General features: G+C 38.7%; 1 protein-coding gene across 9 annotated transcripts; it reads left to right on the plus strand.

Annotated features, from left to right (window-relative positions):
- Nucleotides 1-1555: 1555 nt before the first annotated feature.
- Nucleotides 1556-17751, plus strand: LOC131935537 (polypeptide N-acetylgalactosaminyltransferase 1). Of its 9 annotated transcripts, none has more exons than XM_059291975.1 (11): nucleotides 1556-1637; nucleotides 3087-3459; nucleotides 3612-3778; nucleotides 4224-4401; nucleotides 6321-6524; nucleotides 6649-6766; nucleotides 8306-8491; nucleotides 9680-9814; nucleotides 12523-12624; nucleotides 13440-13574; nucleotides 16661-17751. In XM_059291975.1, the coding sequence occupies exons 2-11, from the start codon at nucleotides 3113-3115 to the stop codon at nucleotides 16802-16804; spliced, it is 1716 nt and encodes a 571-aa protein (XP_059147958.1). In that variant the 5' UTR covers nucleotides 1556-1637; nucleotides 3087-3112; the 3' UTR covers nucleotides 16805-17751. The 9 variants fall into 9 exon arrangements, with proteins under 9 accessions (XP_059147958.1, XP_059147957.1, XP_059147953.1 ...); XM_059291974.1 differs by having other exon boundaries at nucleotides 1588-1637; nucleotides 3040-3459; XM_059291970.1 differs by having other exon boundaries at nucleotides 1590-1698.
- Nucleotides 17752-18706: the final 955 nt, after the last annotated feature.

The following is an 18706-nucleotide window of genomic DNA, read 5'->3' on the forward strand; positions in this document are numbered from 1 at the left end:
GATGACGTTGTTGACCTTGTCAAAATTTCCCCACCACTACGCAGTTTGCCCATAAGTAAATTTAAATAGAGGTGCCACATCAGTTGTATTTGTGTCTGTATTGTAATTTTTTAAAAATTAATTACACGATTAAAACTGTATATAAAAAGTAATTATGTGCGAAGATTTATGTATAATATTTTCTAGATCAATTATTCTTAAGCAAATACATTATACAGTTGCCTTAAACTTAACACCCCTCTTGCCAAGTGGTACTACCCGTAGAGGTTGTTTAAAATTGCAATGCATCGTAATGGTTATTTTTAGAAAGACAAACTTGATACAGCTGTTAATACGTGTTGTAAACGTAGACGCTACTAGACTAATACAATTCTGCTTAATTGCTGCATGAAAAGAAATCTTGTGATTTACATAGATGCGCCGACTAAAAATATTTTTTAAACAAAAATCATTGTTTAAAACTTTGAGTTTAAAAAGTTTCCAAAAAGGCGCCAATTTGCTGAAAATGGCCAGAGGGGGAGCGGCAGCTTCCCCTGCTCCCCCCCCCTGCGTACGCTACTGAACTAATAATTACATCATTGTTTGCTGTTCACTTGATGCGCAATTATTTTTTCTACGAGATACTATTCTATTTTAGAAAGTTTATTAATGTAATAAATAAACCGGTAGTGATCTCCCCTAAACTTTCTCGAATATTTTTATATAAAATAACAGGGGATGGGAACTCGGGCTATAGACATGATTTTTAATCCATTTTAAATACTTAAAGTTTTAAAAATAGAATAAAATCTCGTAGACAAATTAATTGCACACCAAGTGAACGCGAAATAAAAAAGCGCATAATAGTGCGCAATATTATTAGTACTTTTAAAATTTACATTAGTTTTTTGAGAAATCGGAAGTAGCGTAAATTACTACTTCCTGTCAACGGAAATTACTCAAAATTTAACAGAAGGTAGAGAATTAGATCTTTTACTTACATGTGAAATTTCATTTATCTATCTGAAATAGTAGTCAAGTTATAGGCTTTTAAAAAATTCAAAGTAGGAAAAGTACCACTTCCGGTTATCGGAAATCGCTCAAAAGTTGATACGGATCTACGATTTTGATAAAATACTTATATATGAAATTTCATCAACCTAGCTGTAACGGTACTCAAGTTATCGTGTTTACACACGGACAGACACACACACGGACAGACACACACACACACAGACATACGGACAAGATTGCAAAATTATGTTTTTCCGTATCAGTGAGGTGTAAAACGTCGAGATTTGTAAAAATCTCGATTTTTTTTTTTGCACGATTACAATACTTTCTCTATACTACGTATATACGAGAAAGTAAAAAGTAATAAATGTATTAAAGATTGATTAACAATCATGTCTATGTCCCGAGATATTCCCCGTAGTGTTCTATAAGTATATTTAAGTATAAGTTAGGGGATATTTCTCCCGCTTTATCTTGTAGTTGTAGCCTATGCCTAACAACATGGAAATCAAGAAAAGCATACGTTAAATAAAAGTTCTGTATTTTAGTATGACCTCAACAGATTAACTCTTTATGAAAGAAGTTTTTAAATTATACAAATAACAAACAACGTACCATCAAAAAGTTTAAACTTAAAAAAAAATGTATTTTGTTTGTGGGCAAGGTTTAGATCTAAATATAATATATTAATATAAGACTAAACGGGTAATCTATCGTATCGTTTTAGGTGCGTAAAATCGGCCGTGAGTAGATCTAGATCTAGTAAAACTTAACTAGTAATACTTAAACTTAATTACTTATTTAGTTTTACTTAATTAATGATTTAATAGGGGTGTCAAACTGATTTTTAAAACGGTCCCAGGGCTTTTTTGAAAGTTGCTAGTCTATGTCACAGTCTATGTGACTATGTGATCATGTGATGTCAAGAACTCATGTCATGATGTCATGCAAAATGCATGGCATGAAATGATGCTTCTAAGAAGAGATACTGAGAATGAGATAGCTCTAATTTGTTCATGTAGCCTATATCTTAAGTTGGTAATCTATCATTTTAGGTACATAAAATCGCCCGCGACTAGTAATGTGAAACAGGTGACTCCTTAAATTTTAATAATTATTTTATCATTTTGAGGAGGATTTAAATTATGTTTTGAAAAATACAAAAATGTTCCCTTGTTTCATTTATGTACCTGTTTTTAAACAATTGAATTAAAACTTTTCAGTAATAAAATAAATGAAGACTAGCGATGTTTCCAACAGATGCAACCATGCTCATTTACTATAGCAGTAATCTTGTTTATTTTTTTTATAGTAAACTTCTAGCGCACGATTCAGGGGAAGACACTCTAACTTACAAATGGCCACTTTTTATATAGCTAATCCTGCTAGCAAACACTGCTTTTTAAAGTTAATTTCTAGCCTATAGGCTATTGATATATTTTGCCATTGATTTTGGTTTATTATTCAGTTATCTATAATATTTGATACAATAAACTTCTATTAAAGCATTAACAATGAGGCAACTTTACCTAAACCTATTATACCTATATACCTAAATCAATCTTCCAATTATTCGATAAACATCCACGTTTCTCATGGAGACCCAATTGTTTTCATTGTGATAGTTACAATAGATTTCTGTTGTTGAAGATCATGTATAACTAATGTCTTTATTGTGATAATTTCAATGGATTTCTGCTGTTGAAGATCATGTATAACTAATGTCTTTATTGTGATAGTTCATGGATTTCTGCTGTTAAAGATCTTGTATAACTAATGTCTTTATTGTGATATTTTCATGTGATTTCTGTTGTTGAAGATCGTGTATAGCTAATGTCTTTATTGTGATAGTTTCAATAGATTTCTGCTGTTGAAGACCTTGTATAACTAATGTCTTATTGTGATATTTTCATGTGATTTCTGTTGTTGAAGATCGTGTATAGCTAATGTCTTTATTGTGATAGTTTCAATAGATTTCTGCTGTTGAAGACCTTGTATAACTAATGTCTTAATTGTGATATTTTCATGTGATTTCTGCTGTTGAAGATCATGTATAGCTAACATTTTTATTTGAATTCATGGCACATTTCTAGCTTTTCTGTGACATTGTAAATGGAAAATGAGGCTGCACCTACGCCGAATATTTCTAATTGCCCTCATTAGCAGTGTGAGCATTGTTTTGGTAACTTACATTTACCAAAGCATGTTCAGCAGTGTTGCTGTTATCAAATGGACAGCTTATAGAAAACTGACAGTAAACTCAGGAATTGGAATCTTCTGGAATGTAAATAAATTGCAGCCCGGTGGTGCTGACCACAACCATACATCCAGCTATGCAAATGCAGCAGGGGTCATCCCTGATGATTTTGATATTACAGAGGCACTGATGAAAGAATATAACTTAAATGTTTATGCTAGTGACCAGCTACCACTGGACCGTGAAGTGCCAGATTCCAGACCACTTGGGTATTGTTATTTTAATTTTAGTTTACACAGTTTAAGTACCATTATTTTAATTTTATTTTAGACAACCAATTGATGTTTTATTTATATATTGAAAAGAAAGTATTTAAACAGCAACTAGAGAGTCTGATAGATTGTCCAATTTGTCTGAGCAGGTGCGGCAGTCTTGTTTACCCTGACAACCTGCCAACAACCAGTGTAGTCATACCATTTCACAATGAATGGCCTTCTGTTATCCTGCGAACTGTTTATGCATTAATCAATCGAACACCCAAACATTTGCTGAAAGATATTATCTTAGTTGATGATGCAAGTGATATAAGTAAGTTGTTTTATTCTGTCTCATAAGCTATTTAATGTATTTGAACTTATATATACATATTGTGGCCGAAAGTTTGTTGTATGATCATTGTGGTCCAAACAGTTTAGCTAGATGTTGTATGATGATTGTAGTCCATTATTTAGTAGGAATGTTGTATGAACATTGTGGTCCAATATTTAGTATGGATGTTGTATGAATATTGTGGTCCATTATTTAGTATGAATCTGTATGAATATTGTGGTCCACTATATAGGCGTGATGTTGTATGAATGTTGTGGTCCAATATTTAGTACGGATATTGTATGAATATTGTGGTCCACTATTTAGTACGGATATTGTATGAATATTGTGGTCCACTATTTAGTATGAATCTGTATGAATGTTGTGGTCCACTATTTAGTCGTGATGTTGTATGGTAGTGTCAGATGTAAATGTTTTTTTGCAGAACTTTTAAAAGTCCATTTAAAGCAATACATAGAGGAACACTTTTCTAAGGAGCTGGTCAAGCTGATTAGGCTGGACAAGAGGGAGGGCCTGATACGTGCCAGGCTGGAAGGCTTGAATTGGGTGCGTGGAGAAGTTGTTTCCTTCTTTGACAGTCACATGGAGGTCAACACAGACTGGTCAGTTATAGCTATGTCCACATCTTATAGCTCACTAGTACCACATTATTTATGATGTAAGATTTGTATTGAAACATTCCGTCATTTAAAAAGCTCAAGCTAATGAATTATGAGAGAGTGAAACAGTTGAAGCCAATGTATGAATTATGAGAGAGTGAAACTGTTGAAGCCAATGTATGAATTATGAGAGAGTGAAACTGTTGAAGCCAATGTATGAATTATTAGAGAGTTGAAGCCAATGTATGAATTATGAGAGAGTTGAAGCCAATGTATGAATTATGAGAGAGTGAAACTGTTGAAGCCAATGTATGAATTATTAGAGAGTTGAAGCCAATGTATGAATAATGAGAGAGTTGAAGCCAATGTATGAATTATGAGAGAGTTGAAGCCAATGTATGAATTATGAGAGAGTTGAAGCCAATGTATGAATTATGAGAGAGTGAAACTGTTGAAGCCAATGTATGAATTATGAGAGAGTTGAAGCCAATGTATGAATTATGAGAGAGTTGAAGCCAATGTATGAATTATGAGAGAGTGAAACTGTTGAAGCCAATGTATGAATTATGAGAGAGTTGAAGCCAATGTATGAATTATGAGAGAGTTGAAGCTAATGTATGAATTATGAGGGAGTGAAACAGTTGAAGCCAATGTATGAATTATGAGAGAGTTGAAGCCAATGTATGAATTATGAGGGAGTGAAACAGTTGAAGCCAATGTATGAATTATGAGAGAGTGAAACTGTTGAAGCCAATGTATGAATTATGAGAGAGTGAAAGAGTTGAAGCCAATGTATGAATTATGAGAGAATTGAAGCCAATGTATGAATTATGAGAGAGTTGAAGCCAATGTATGAATTATGAGAGAGTTGAAGCCAATGTATGAATTATGAGAGAGTTGAAGCCAATGTATGAATTATGAGAGAGTGAAACTGTTGAAGCCAATGTATGAATTATGAGAGAGTTGAAGCCAATGTATGAATTATGAGAGAGTTGAAGCCAATGTATGAATTATGAGAGAGTGAAACTGTTGAAGCCAATGTATGAATTATGAGAGAGTTGAAGCCAATGTATGAATTATGAGAGAGTTGAAGCTAATGTATGAATTATGAGGGAGTGAAACAGTTGAAGCCAATGTATGAATTATGAGAGAGTTGAAGCCAATGTATGAATTATGAGGGAGTGAAACAGTTGAAGCCAATGTATGAATTATGAGAGAGTGAAAGAGTTGAAGCCAATGTATGAATTATGAGAGAATTGAAGCCAATGTATGAATTATGAGAGAGTTGAAGCCAATGTATGAATTATGAGAGAGTTGAAGCCAATGTATGAATTATGAGAGAGTTGAAGCCAATGTATGAATTATGAGAGAGTGAAACTGTTGAAGCCAATGTATGAATTATGAGAGAGTTGAAGCCAATGTATGAATTATGAGAGAGTTGAAGCTAATGTATGAATTATGAGGGAGTGAAACAGTTGAAGCCAATGTATGAATTATGAGAGAGTTGAAGCCAATGTATGAATTATGAGGGAGTGAAACAGTTGAAGCCAATGTATGAATTATGAGAGAGTGAAACTGTTGAAGCCAATGTATGAATTATGAGAGAGTGAAAGAGTTGAAGCCAATGTATGAATTATGAGAGAATTGAAGCCAATGTATGAATTATGAGAGAGTTGAAGCCAATGTATGAATTATGAGAGAGTTGAAGCCAATGTATGAATTATGAGAGAGTTGAAGCCAATGTATGAATTATGAGAGAGTGAAACTGTTGAAGCCAATGTATGAATTATGAGAGAGTTGAAGCCAATGTATGAATGATGAGAGAGTTGAAGCCAATGTATGAATGATGAGAGAGTTGAAGCCAATGTATGAATGATGAGAGAGTTGAAGCCAATGTATGAAAGCTTGTGGTCCACTTGTAGGCTTCAGCCCCTGTTGACTGAGATAGTAAAAAACAAGAAGACCATAGCCATGGGCCAGCTGGACTACATCAACAAGGACAGCTTTTACTACAAGTTTTATCCTGGCTACAGAACAAGATACGGTTTCCGCTGGGACATGCAGTTTTTTGAGACCTACTTTAGACCAGACCAGCTCATTGGCAAGAAAGAAACGGATCCTATGCCGTGAGAATGAGCTTTTCTTTTAACTTTTTTATCATTGCTTCTTCATTTCTTATTGTGACTCAGTTCAATGAAGATAATACTTGTTAGAAATGGATATATAGTTTAAAAATTTGTCCTGTTCTAGTGGTGTCTTGATGGTTGGTCCTGGCTTTGCAGTGGATGTTGAATACTTTAAACATATCGGCACGTATGACAAGGATATGTTAATATGGGGAGGTGAAAACATTGAGCTGGCTTGGAGGGTACGTAAACAAATCCCTTGAATGGAGACTAAAATATGAGCCCTGATTATCTAATGTAAACAAATCCCTTGAATGAAGACTAAAATAAAGTCCACTGAGCCTTGATTATCTAATGTAAACAAATCCCTTGAATGGACACTAAAATATGAGCCCTGATTATCTAATGTAAACAAATCCCTTGAATGGAGACTAAAATATGAGCCCTGATTATCTAATGTAAACAAATCCCTAGAATGGACACTAAAATAAAGTCCACTGAGCCCTGATTATCTAATGTAAACAAATCCCTTGAATGGAGACTAAAATATGAGCCCTGATTATCTAATGTAAACAAATCCCTTGAATGGAGACTAAAATATGAGCCCTGATTATCTAATGTAAACAAATCCCTTGAATGGAGACTAAAATATGAGCCCTGATTATCTAATGTAAACAAATCCCTTGAATGGAGACTAAAATATGAGTCCTGATTATCTAATGTAAACAAATCCCTTGAATGGACACTAAAATAAAGTCCACTGAGCCCTGATTATCTAATGTAAACAAATCCCTTGAATGGAGACTAAAATATGAGTCCTGATTATCTAATGTAAACAAATCCTTTGAATGGACACTAAAATAAAGTCAATTGAGTCCTGATTATCTAATGTAAACAAATCCCTTGAGTGGAGACTAAAATAAAGTCAACTGAGCCCTGATTATCTAATGTAAACAAATCCCTTGAATGGAGACTAAAATATGAGTCCTGATTATCTAATGTAAACAAATCCCTTGAATGGACACTAAAATAAAGTCAATTGAGTCCTGATTATCTAATGTAAACAAATCCCTTGAGTGGAGACTAAAATAAAGTCCACTGAGCCCTGATTATCTAATATAAACAAATCCCTTGAATGGAGACTAAAATATGAGTCCTGATTATCTAATGTAAACAAATCCCTTGAATGGACACTAAAATAAAGTCAATTGAGTCCTGATTATCTAATGTAAACAAATCCCTTGAGTGGAGACTAAAATAAAGTCAACTGAGTCCTGATTATCTAATGTAAACAAATCCCTTGAATGGAGACTAAAATATGAGCCCTGATTATCTAATGTAAACAAATCCCTTGAGTGGAGACTAAAATAAAGTCCACTGAGTCCTGATTATCTAATATAAAAAAATCCCTTGAATGGAGACTAAAATATGAGCCCTGATTATCTAATGTAAACAAATCCCTTGAATGGACACTAAAATAAAGTCCACTGAGTCCTGATTATCTAATGTAAACAAATCCCTTGAATGGAGACTAAAATATGAGTCCTGATTATCTAATGTAAACAAATCCCTTGAATGGACACTAAAATAAAGTCCACTGAGTCCTGATTATCTAATGTAAACAAATCCCTTGAATGGAGACTAAAATATGAGTCCTGATTATCTAATGTAAACAAATTCCTTGAATGGAGACTAAAATAAAGTCCACTGAGCCCTGATTATCAAATGTTTGAATGAGATAAAAGATTGAACAGAGTAGCCCCTGGTTTGTTGATCTGCAGGTGTGGTTGTGTGGGGGTCAGCTCCTCCATGTTCCGTGTTCACATATTGGCCACATTGAGAGGTCACAGCCCTACACATTCCCTAAAGGTCGCCGGGAGACTGAGCAGCACAATTACAAACGGGCTGTTGAAGTCTGGCTGGGTGACTACAAGAAATATGTTTACAATCTGTTTCCTGGAATGAAGGTGAGTGCTACCCAGTATAAGTTAAGATTATTTGAGGAACGGCATGAATATATTTTGTAGGATCTAGATGTGGGTGATCTCAGGGAGAGGCATGCTATCAAATCCCTAGAGTTATTTGTTCTCTTGTAGGATCTAGATGTGGGTGATCTCAGGGAGAGGCATGCTATCAAATCCCTAGAGGGAGAGTTATTTGTTCTCTTGTAGGATCTAGATGTGGGTGATCTCAGGGAGAGACATGCTATCAAATCCCTAGAGTTATTTGTTCTCTTGTAGGATCTAGATGTGGGTGATCTCAGGGAGAGGCATGCTATCAAATCCCTAGAGTTATTTGTTCTCTTGTAGGATCTAGATGTGGGTGATCTCAGGGAGAGGCATGCTATCAAATCCCTAGAGTTATTTGTTCTCTTGTAGGATCTAGATGTGGGTGATCTCAGGGAGAGGCATGCTATCAAATCCCTAGAGTTATTTGTTCTCTTGTAGGATCTAGATGTGGGTGATCTCAGGGAGAGACATGCTATCAAATCCCTACAAGAAGAGTTATTTGTTCTCTTGTAGGATCTAGATGTGGGTGATCTCAGGGAGAGGCATGCTATCAAATCCCTAGAGTTATTTGTTCTCTTGTAGGATCTAGATGTGGGTGATCTCAGGGAGAGGCATGCTATCAAATCCCTAGAGGGATAGTTATTTGTTCTCTTGTAGGATCTAGATGTGGGTGATCTCAGGGAGAGGCATGCTATCAAATCCCTAGAGGGAGAGTTATTTGTTCTCTTGTAGGATCTAGATGTGGGTGATCTCAGGGAGAGGCACGCTATCAAATCCCTAGAGTTATTTGTTCTCTTGTAGGATCTAGATGTGGGTGATCTCAGGGAGAGGCATGCTATCAAATCCCTAGAGTTATTTGTTCTCTTGTAGGATCTAGATGTGGGTGATCTCAGGGAGAGGCATGCTATCAAATCCCTAGAGTTATTTGTTCTCTTGTAGGATCTAGATGTGGGTGATCTCAGGGAGAGGCATGCTATCAAATCCCTAGAGTTATTTGTTCTCTTGTAGGATCTAGATGTGGGTGATCTCAGGGAGAGACATGCTATCAAATCCCTAGAGTTATTTGTTCTCTTGTAGGATCTAGATGTGGGTGATCTCAGGGAGAGGCATGCTATCAAATCCCTAGAGTTATTTGTTCTCTTGTAGGATCTAGATGTGGGTGATCTCAGGGAGAGGCATGCTATCAAATCCCAGTTCCAGTGCCACAACTTCAGCTGGTTCCTGCACAATGTCTGGCCAGAGCTGCTGCCTTATCAGGACAACTCCATAGTGTGGGGGCAGGTGAGTGGGGAACCCTCTACAACTGTTAGTGTGGGGAACTCTCTACAACTGTTAGTGTGGGGAACTCTCTACAACTGTTAGTGTGGGGAACTCTCTACAACTGTTAGTGTGGGAACCCTCTATGAATGTGTGGGGAACCCTTTATGACAGTTAGTGTGGGGAACCCTCTATGACAGTTAGTGTGGGGAACCCTCTATGACAGTGTGGGAAACCCTTTATGACAGTTAGTGTGGGGAACCCTCTACAACATTTGATGTGGGGAACCCTCTACAACTGTTAGTGTGGGGAACCCTCTATGACAGTGTGGGGAACCCTTTATGACAGTTAGTGTGGGGAACCCTCTACAACTGTTAGTGTGGGGAACCCTCTACAACTGTTAGTGTGGGGAACCCTCTATGAATGTGTGGGGAACCCTTTATGACAGTTAGTGTGGGGAACCCTCTACAACATTTGATGTGGGGAACCCTCTACAACATTTAATGTGGGGAACCCTCTTCAACATTTAATGTGGGGAACCCTCTTCAACATTTAATGTGGGGAACCCTCTTCAACATTTGATGTGGGGAACCCTCTTCAACATTTGATGTGGGGAACCCTCTACAACATTTGATGTGGGGAGCCCTCTACAACATTTAATGTGGGGAACCCTCTTCAACATTTAATGTGGGGAACCCTCTACAACATTTGATGTAGGGAACCCTCTTCAACATTTAATGTGGGGAACCCTCTACAACATTTGATGTAGGGAACCCTCTACAATTGTTAGTGTGGGTCCAGGGAGTGGATAACCCTTTACACCAGTTAGTATTGGGAACATTTTACAGTTTTGAATACAGTGTTCTATCCTACTAATATCTTATGGCTAGTTTCATGCTTACCAATGTTGAATACAGTGTCCTATCCTACTAATATCTTATGGCTAGTTTCATGCTTACCAATGTTGAATACAGTGTTCTATCCCAGGGGTCGGCAACCTTTTGAGACAGAAGAGCCAAAAGTTACAATTTACAAAATGTCCAAGTTTTTAAAGAGCCGCCAACATTTTTATACTATTATTATTAATATTATGATCTGTAATTAGGATTTGATATATATATATATATATATATATATATATATATATATATATATATATATATAAATCAATGTATGTGTGCTTGTGTGTGTGTGTGTTTTTCTTTTATGCATTACTACACCTTTCATCCGATCGCCATGAAACTTGGAAAAATTGTTGAGAATACTCCAAGGAGGGTAGAGGTGAGATTTTTCTCTATATACCGTAAAAAAAAAGTTGTATGCGGTTCGACACAGTTTATCCGAGTGCCATGAAACTTTGTAGAGTAGATGAAAATACTCCCGAAAAGATTGCTGCGAAAAAAAAAATTAAAATTTCTTAAGGGCGGTACCCGGGAGGTGCATTTTTTTGTCAATACACATTTTGGCGCCCAGAGTTCGAGAGCGGCTATATTAGTACTTGGCATCCGTTAATCGGGCGTTCTGCATAGCGGGCAAGGGGTACTACTATATTCAGCGGCAAAACTGCAACAGACGCAACCGCCGGGGCCTCGTCCATTGGGCGACCCTGCGAGTACTATAGCGCCTACATTGTTTTTTTTTTAATGGCTGTACACGATAGACACAATGGGCAACAATACGTTCATTTTGAACAGCGCGATAGGCTATGGATACAGTAGGTTGTTATAGTCGCTCACTAAATTGAATTAGGGGCGTCCTCCGGCGTCACTGCAGGGTGCGATTTGGCGCCCAGGGCTATCCCGTGAGCACTAAGCCCCTACCTTAGTTTTAAGGAGCACTTTACAATACGGCATTCGATAATTAAACCGAGCTAGGGGCTACGCCACGCCCCGGCGGTAGTGTTATCGGATTCACAAGAGCGCCACTTACCGTCGGTGAGTGATTAACAGTGATATTACGGTGAGTGATTAACTTACACTCAAGGCTTTCACACAGCACGCCATGGTGGTGGGCGCTAGTGTCCCGATAAATATGATCCAAACACAGGCATTCTTTATATTTAAATAACTCAGTTTTAGGAAACAAGGAAGTAGGTCTACATTGAAATATCGATACACTAAATATTCTAATAGAATAGCGAGTGTTTACTGTTTATATTTATTATTATATCGTTCATTACTGAGTGTCACAGACTAATACTTTTATGAGCTTTAAAAATAAAATAAAATAATTATTTATATTTGTGCATCGAGCTGAAGAGCCGCATCTTGACATCAAAAGAGCCGCATGCGGCTCGCGAGCCGCAGGTTGCCGACCCCTGTTCTATCCTACTAATAACTTATGGCTAGTTTCATGCTTACCAATGTTGAATACAGTGTTCTATCCTACTAATATCTTATGGCTAGTTTCATGCTTACCAATGTTGAATACAGTGTTCTATCCTACTATTATCTTATGGCTAGTTTCATGCTTACCAATGTTGAATACAGTGTTCTATCCTACTAATATCTTATGGCTAGTTTCATGCTTACCAATGTTGAATACAGTGTTCTATCCTACTATTATCTTATGGCTAGTTTCATGCTTACCAATGTTGAATACAGTGTTCTATCCTACTATTATCTTATGGCTAGTTTCATGCTTACCAATGCTGAATACAGTGTTCTATCCTACTATTATCTTATGGCTAGTTTCATGCTTACCAATGTTGAATACAGATCCTCTGCCAACAGGTCAGATCTGCCAAGGGTTCCTGTTTGGACAATGATGATTATGTGTTTCAAGCAGCCCAACCCCTGCGTCTAAAGACATGTAGTGGAAATCTGCGAACACAGGTAGCAGTTTATCTTAAGTAGACATTTCTAATGTGCAGAGTTACAACTATAGCTTTTTACCATTTATAAAAAAAATCCAAAAATAAATTGAACATTTGCCATGAAAAAAATTCATACCAAAAACCTTTTAAAAATGTGGAAATCTTTTCCATTCATTTATTGTACCATTCCACCAAAAAAAAGGCACATTTATTTGATGACATTTACTGATGACATTTGTGGTGGGGCTGTAGACTGGACAGTTTGATGACATTTGTGGTGGGGCTGTAGACTGGACAGTTTGATGACATTTGTGGTGGGGCTGTAGACTGGACAGTTTGATGACATTTGTGGTGGGGCTGTAGACTGGACAGTTTGATGACATTTGTGGTGGGGCTGTAGACTGGACAGTTTGATGAAATTTGTGGTGGGGCTGTAGACTGGACAGTTTGATGACATTTGTGGTGGGGCTGTAGACTGGACAGTTTGATGACATTTGTGGTGGGGCTGTAGACTGGACAGTTTGATGAAATTTGTGGTGGGGCTGTAGACTGGACAGTTTGATGACATTTATGGTGGGGCTGTAGACTGGACAGTTTGATGACATTTGTGGTGGGGCTGTAGACTGGACAGTTTGATGACATTTGTGGTGGGGCTGTAGACTGGACAGTTTGATGAAATTTGTGGTGGGGCTGTAGACTGGACAGTTTGATGACATTTGTGGTTGGGCTTTCTCACTCTTAATGACCATATGGGTAGGATGTAAAACTATGTGAGGTCAGAGTGACAGACAGAATGTTGAAACTGTTATAGATTGCTACATTTGATCTCATCAGGGCTTTTCACTGACTAAAGATGGCAAATTGAAAACAACAATTCATTGTGTGGTAGCACGAGTTGAGGAGGCAGATGTGTTGCCTTTCATTGAAAACTGCTTCTTAGACCCTGCACATCACTGGCACTATACACAGGTAGGTCAGACATAGCAGGGATACAGGGGGCTTGATTGGCTGGATGGGTCTAACAGGGGGCTTGATTGGCTGGATGGGTCCTAACAGGGGTCTTGATTGGCTGCATGGGTCCTAACAGGGGGCTGGATGGGTCCTAACAGGGGGCTGGATGGGTCCTAACAGGGGACTGGATGGGTCCTAACAGGGGGCTGGATGGGTCCTAACAGGGGACTGGATGGGTCCTAACAGGGGGCTGGATGGGTCCTAACAGGGGGCTGGATGGGTCCTAACAGGGGACTGAATGGGTCCTAACAGGGGACTTGATTGGCTGAATGGGTACTAACAGGGGGCTGGATGGGTCCTAACAGGGGGCTTGATTGGCTGGATGGGTCCTAACAGGGGGCTGGATGGGTCCTAACAGGGGGCTTGATTGGCTGGATGGGTCCTAACAGGGGGCTGGATGGGTCCTAACAGGGGGCTGCATGGGTCCTAACAGGGGGCTGGATGGGTCCAAACAGGGGGCTGCATGGGTCCTAACAGGGGACTTGATTGGCTGGATGGGTCCTAACAGGGGGCTGGATGGGTCCTAACAGGGGGCTGGATTGGTCCTAACAGGGGGCTGCATGGGTCCTAACAGGGGGCTGGATGGGTCCTAACAGGGGGCTGGATGGGTCCTAACAGGGGGCTGGATGGGTCCTAACAAGGGGCTGCATGGGTCCTAACAGGGGGCTTGATTGGCTGGATGGGTCCTAACAGGGGGCTGCATGGGTCCTAACAGGGGGCTGCATGGGTCCTAACAGGGGACTTGATTGGCTGGATGGGTCCTAACAGGGGGCTGCATGGGTCCTAACAGGGGGCTGCATGGGTCCTAACAGGGGACTTGATTGGCTGGATGGGTCCTAACAGGGGGCTGCATGGGTCCTAACAGGGGGCTGCATGGGTCCTAACAGGGGACTTGATTGGCTGGATGGGTCCTAACAGGGGGCTGGATGGGTCCTAACAGGGGGCTGGATGGGTCCTAACAGGGGACTGAATGGGTCCTAACAGGGGACTTGATTGGCTGGATGGGTCCTAACAGGGGGCTGGATGGGTCCTAACAGGGGGCTTGATTGGCTGGATGGGTCTAACAGGGGACTTGATTGGCTGGATGGGTCCTAACAGGGGACTGAATGGGTCCTAACAGGGGACTTGATTGGCTGAATGGGTCCTAACAGGGGGCTGGATGGGTCCCAACAGGGGGCTTGATTGGCTGGATGGGTCCTAACAGGGGGCTTGATTGGCTGGATGGGTCCTAACAGAAGGGTGGATGGGTCCTAACAGGGGGCTGGATGGGTCCCAACAGGGGGCTTGATTGGCTGGATGTGTTCTAACAGGAGGCTTGATTGGCTGGATGGGTCTAACATGGGACTTGATTGGCTGGATGGGTCCTAACAGGGGGCTGGATGGGTCCTAACAGGGGGCTTGATTGGCTGGATGTGTTCTAACAGGGGGCTTGATTGGCTGGATGGGTCTAACATGGGACTTGATTGGCTGGATGGGTCCTAACAGGGGGCTGGATGGGTCCTAACAGGGGGCTTGATTGGCTGGATGGGTCCTAACAGAAGGCTTGATTGGCTGGATGGGTCCTAACAGGGGACTTGATTGGCTGGATGGGTCTAACAGGGGGCTTGATTGGTTGGATGGGTCCTAACAGGGGGCTTGATTGGCTGGATGGGCCCTAATAGGGGGCTTGATTGGCTGGATGGGTCCTAACAGGGGGCTTGGTTGGCTGGATGGATCCTAACAGGGGGCTGGATGGATCCTAACAGGGGGCTGGGTGGGTCATAACAGGGGGCTGGGTGGGTCCTAACAGGGGGCTGGGTGGGTCCTAACTTCTTGGCTCATTTATGACTTTATCAGTCTCAAGTCATGAATGTATCAGTCACAAGTCATGAATGTATCAGTCACAAGTCATGAATGTATCAGTCACAAGCCATGAATGTATCAGTCACAAGTCATGAATGTATCAGTCACAAGTCATGAATGTATCAGTCACAAGTCATGAATGTATCAGTCACAAGTCATGAATGTATCAGTCACAAGTCATGAATGTATCAGTCACAAGTCATGAATGTATCAGTCACAAGTCATGAATGTATCAGTCACAAGTCATGAATGTATCAGTCACAAGTCATGATTGTATCAGTCACAAGTCATGAATGTATCAGTCACAAGTCATGAATGTATCAGTCACAAGTCATGAATGTATCAGTCACAAGTCATGAATGTATCAGTCACAAGTCATGAATGTATCAGTCTCAAGTCATGAATGTATCAGTCACAAGTCATGAATGTATCAGTCACAAGTCATGAATGTATCAGTCACAAATCATGAATGTATCAGTCACAAGTCATGAATGTATCAGTCACAAGTCATGAATGTATCAGTCACAAGTCATGAATGTATCAGTCACAAGTCATGAATGTATCAGTCACAAGTCATGAATGTATCAGTCACAAGTCATGAATGTACCAGTCACAAGTCATGAATGTATCAGTCACAAGTCATGAATGTATCAGTCACAAGTCATGAATGTATCAGTCACAAGTCATGAATGTATCAGTCACAAGTCATGAATGTATCAGTCACAAGTCATGAATGTATCAGTCACAAGTCATGAATGTATCAGTCACAAGTCATGAATGTATCAGTCACAAGTCATGAATGTATCAGTCACAAGTCATGAATGTATCAGTCACAAGTCATGAATGTATCAGTCACAAGTCATGAATGTATCAGTCACAAGTCATGAATGTATCAGTCACAAGTCATGATTGTATCAGTCACAAGTCATGAATGTATCAGTCACAAGTCATGAATGTATCAGTCACAAGTCATGAATGTATCAGTCACAAGTCATGAATGTATCAGTCTCAAGTCATGAATGTATCAGTCTCAAGTCATGAATGTATCAGTCACAAGTCATGAATGTATCAGTCACAAGTCATGAATGTATCAGTCTCAAGTCATGAATGTATCAGTCACAAGTCATGAATGTATCAGTCACAAGTCATGAATGTATCAGTCACAAGTCATGAATGTATCAGTCACCTGTTTTCCCCCACAGAGCCATCAGCTTCAACACACAAAATTACACCTGTGTCTGGAGGTCATGGGTCAAGGTCAGCTGGTGCTGCACCAGTGTGACCCACATGTCAGGTCACAGAAATGGAGCTTTGAATCAGCTGGTCTGATAGAACAGAACAACTGAGAGATGGTCAGAACAGAACAACTGAGAGATGGTCAGAACAGAACAACATTTAACCCCTTTTGATTGGAGATTTTTTAAATTGATGAATATACTTTTTTATACCATTTATCATAGGATCTTGAAGAATTTGTTTACAGAAAATGTTATTTTATCACTATTTAACTGTAACTGCTTCATTTTGTCTCTGGCTCACATGCCATCTTCTAAATATCATTCTAGGCATCCATCTTGATATTTTTATAACCCCATTTAGATTTGAGTGTCTAGGTCAGAAAATGTAATTATTTGATGACTCCTGCATTTTGTTTAGATTTAATTGGTCCATATTTACTTAACACCTTTTGCTTGTCAATTTCACTGAAGCCTTTTTGCCAAAGTATGGAAAATTGATTGTTCATTTGACATGACTTAGACTCTTGCAGATTTAAAAAATTGAATGTATAGCTTGTACTTGTGAAGGTGAATTTAAAAAGGGGCATAACTCATTTTTAAAATGCAAAGTGTACTTATGCCCTTTTGTATTCTGCCTGACGATGATTTATGTGGAACTATTTGAATGAATATTCCGACTGTTGACATGTTTCCCCCTCTAGAAATCCAAAAGATGACCATCTTGTAGTCCTACCCCACTGTGTTTACTATCCTTACTTACCAATGGCAGCGTTTAGTTTGTTATTAAATGTTGATTAGAGCGTTGCTCCTTGGAAGTCAAATAGATCTGATATTTTAAAGTCCACATTCCTAAACTCATGTGATTCCAGATGTGATCATCTGTGCTTGTTTGAATTTTAAATGTTTTCATTGGTTTTTTTTTTCTTCTGCTTTTAGTTTCACTTGTAGGATTGGTTACTGTAGAATTAATTTATACTGAAAAGTACATTCCACATGTGTACAGGAATTAATAGGCATGTATATGGTAGTGTCTTAAGATAATGTATACTGGGGGGGGGGGGGGGGGGGTATTTAATAAAGACAATTTTTTTTGTTGGTAACCTTGTGACAGACTGAATTGTTTGCTGTGACAGTTTTGTTATTTTTAATATGATGGTCAGTAACTGAATTGTTTATTGTGACAGTTTTGTTATTTTTAATATGATGGTCAGTAACTGAATTGTTTGTTGTGACAGTTTTGTTATTTTTAATATGATGGTCAGTAACTGAATTGTTTATTGTGACAGTTTTGTTGATATTTTTAATATGATGGTCAGTAACTGAATTGTTTGCTGTGACAATCAAGCTGAATTTTTTTATGTGACTGTCAGATTATGAATTTTTTTATATGTGACAGCTTGTGAATTTGATTGATGTGACAGTCAAACTGTGAATTTTTTATTGTGATAATCACACCAAATTTCTTTGGTAACAAACTGAATTTTTTTTTCACTGTGACTATTTGTAATGTGACAATCACTTTAGTGACATATTACAAGTGTAGTGTATGTCACATGTCAAATTTTGTGTTGAACAAATGTGCCAAGGATCTGATCTCTTTGATGACTTGAGAACTTTCTCTCTGCTCATCTATGCAACTCAATGATGTACATTTATATGGGAAATATTTCCATGCTGTTTTTTGTTGGACCTTCTAAAGCTATTGCACACATGAATTCATTAGCACTAAATGTTGTATAACATTGGAAAAGTAGGGAAGTCTGAATAACATTGGAAATGTACTTATGTCCTGTATAGAATTGGAGCTTAACATTAGATCTGTAAAAGAAACTATGCAATGCAAGCAATTGTTTTCCCTAACTAATGTTAAACTAGTTTTGATGTGTCACTATTCATGTATTAGCAGCCATTTAATCAATGTGTTTAGTGTTTTGATAGATCTGGTATTGACTTATTGCTCTTGTTAGTGTGACATCCATTCAACATGTATTGTAGCTGGCAAAACTTGAT

This window comes from Physella acuta, unplaced genomic scaffold, assembly GCF_028476545.2.
Source record: "Physella acuta isolate Inbredline_101_S28 unplaced genomic scaffold, ASM2847654v3 ptg000148l, whole genome shotgun sequence".
Taxonomy (NCBI): domain Eukaryota; kingdom Metazoa; phylum Mollusca; class Gastropoda; family Physidae; genus Physella; species Physella acuta.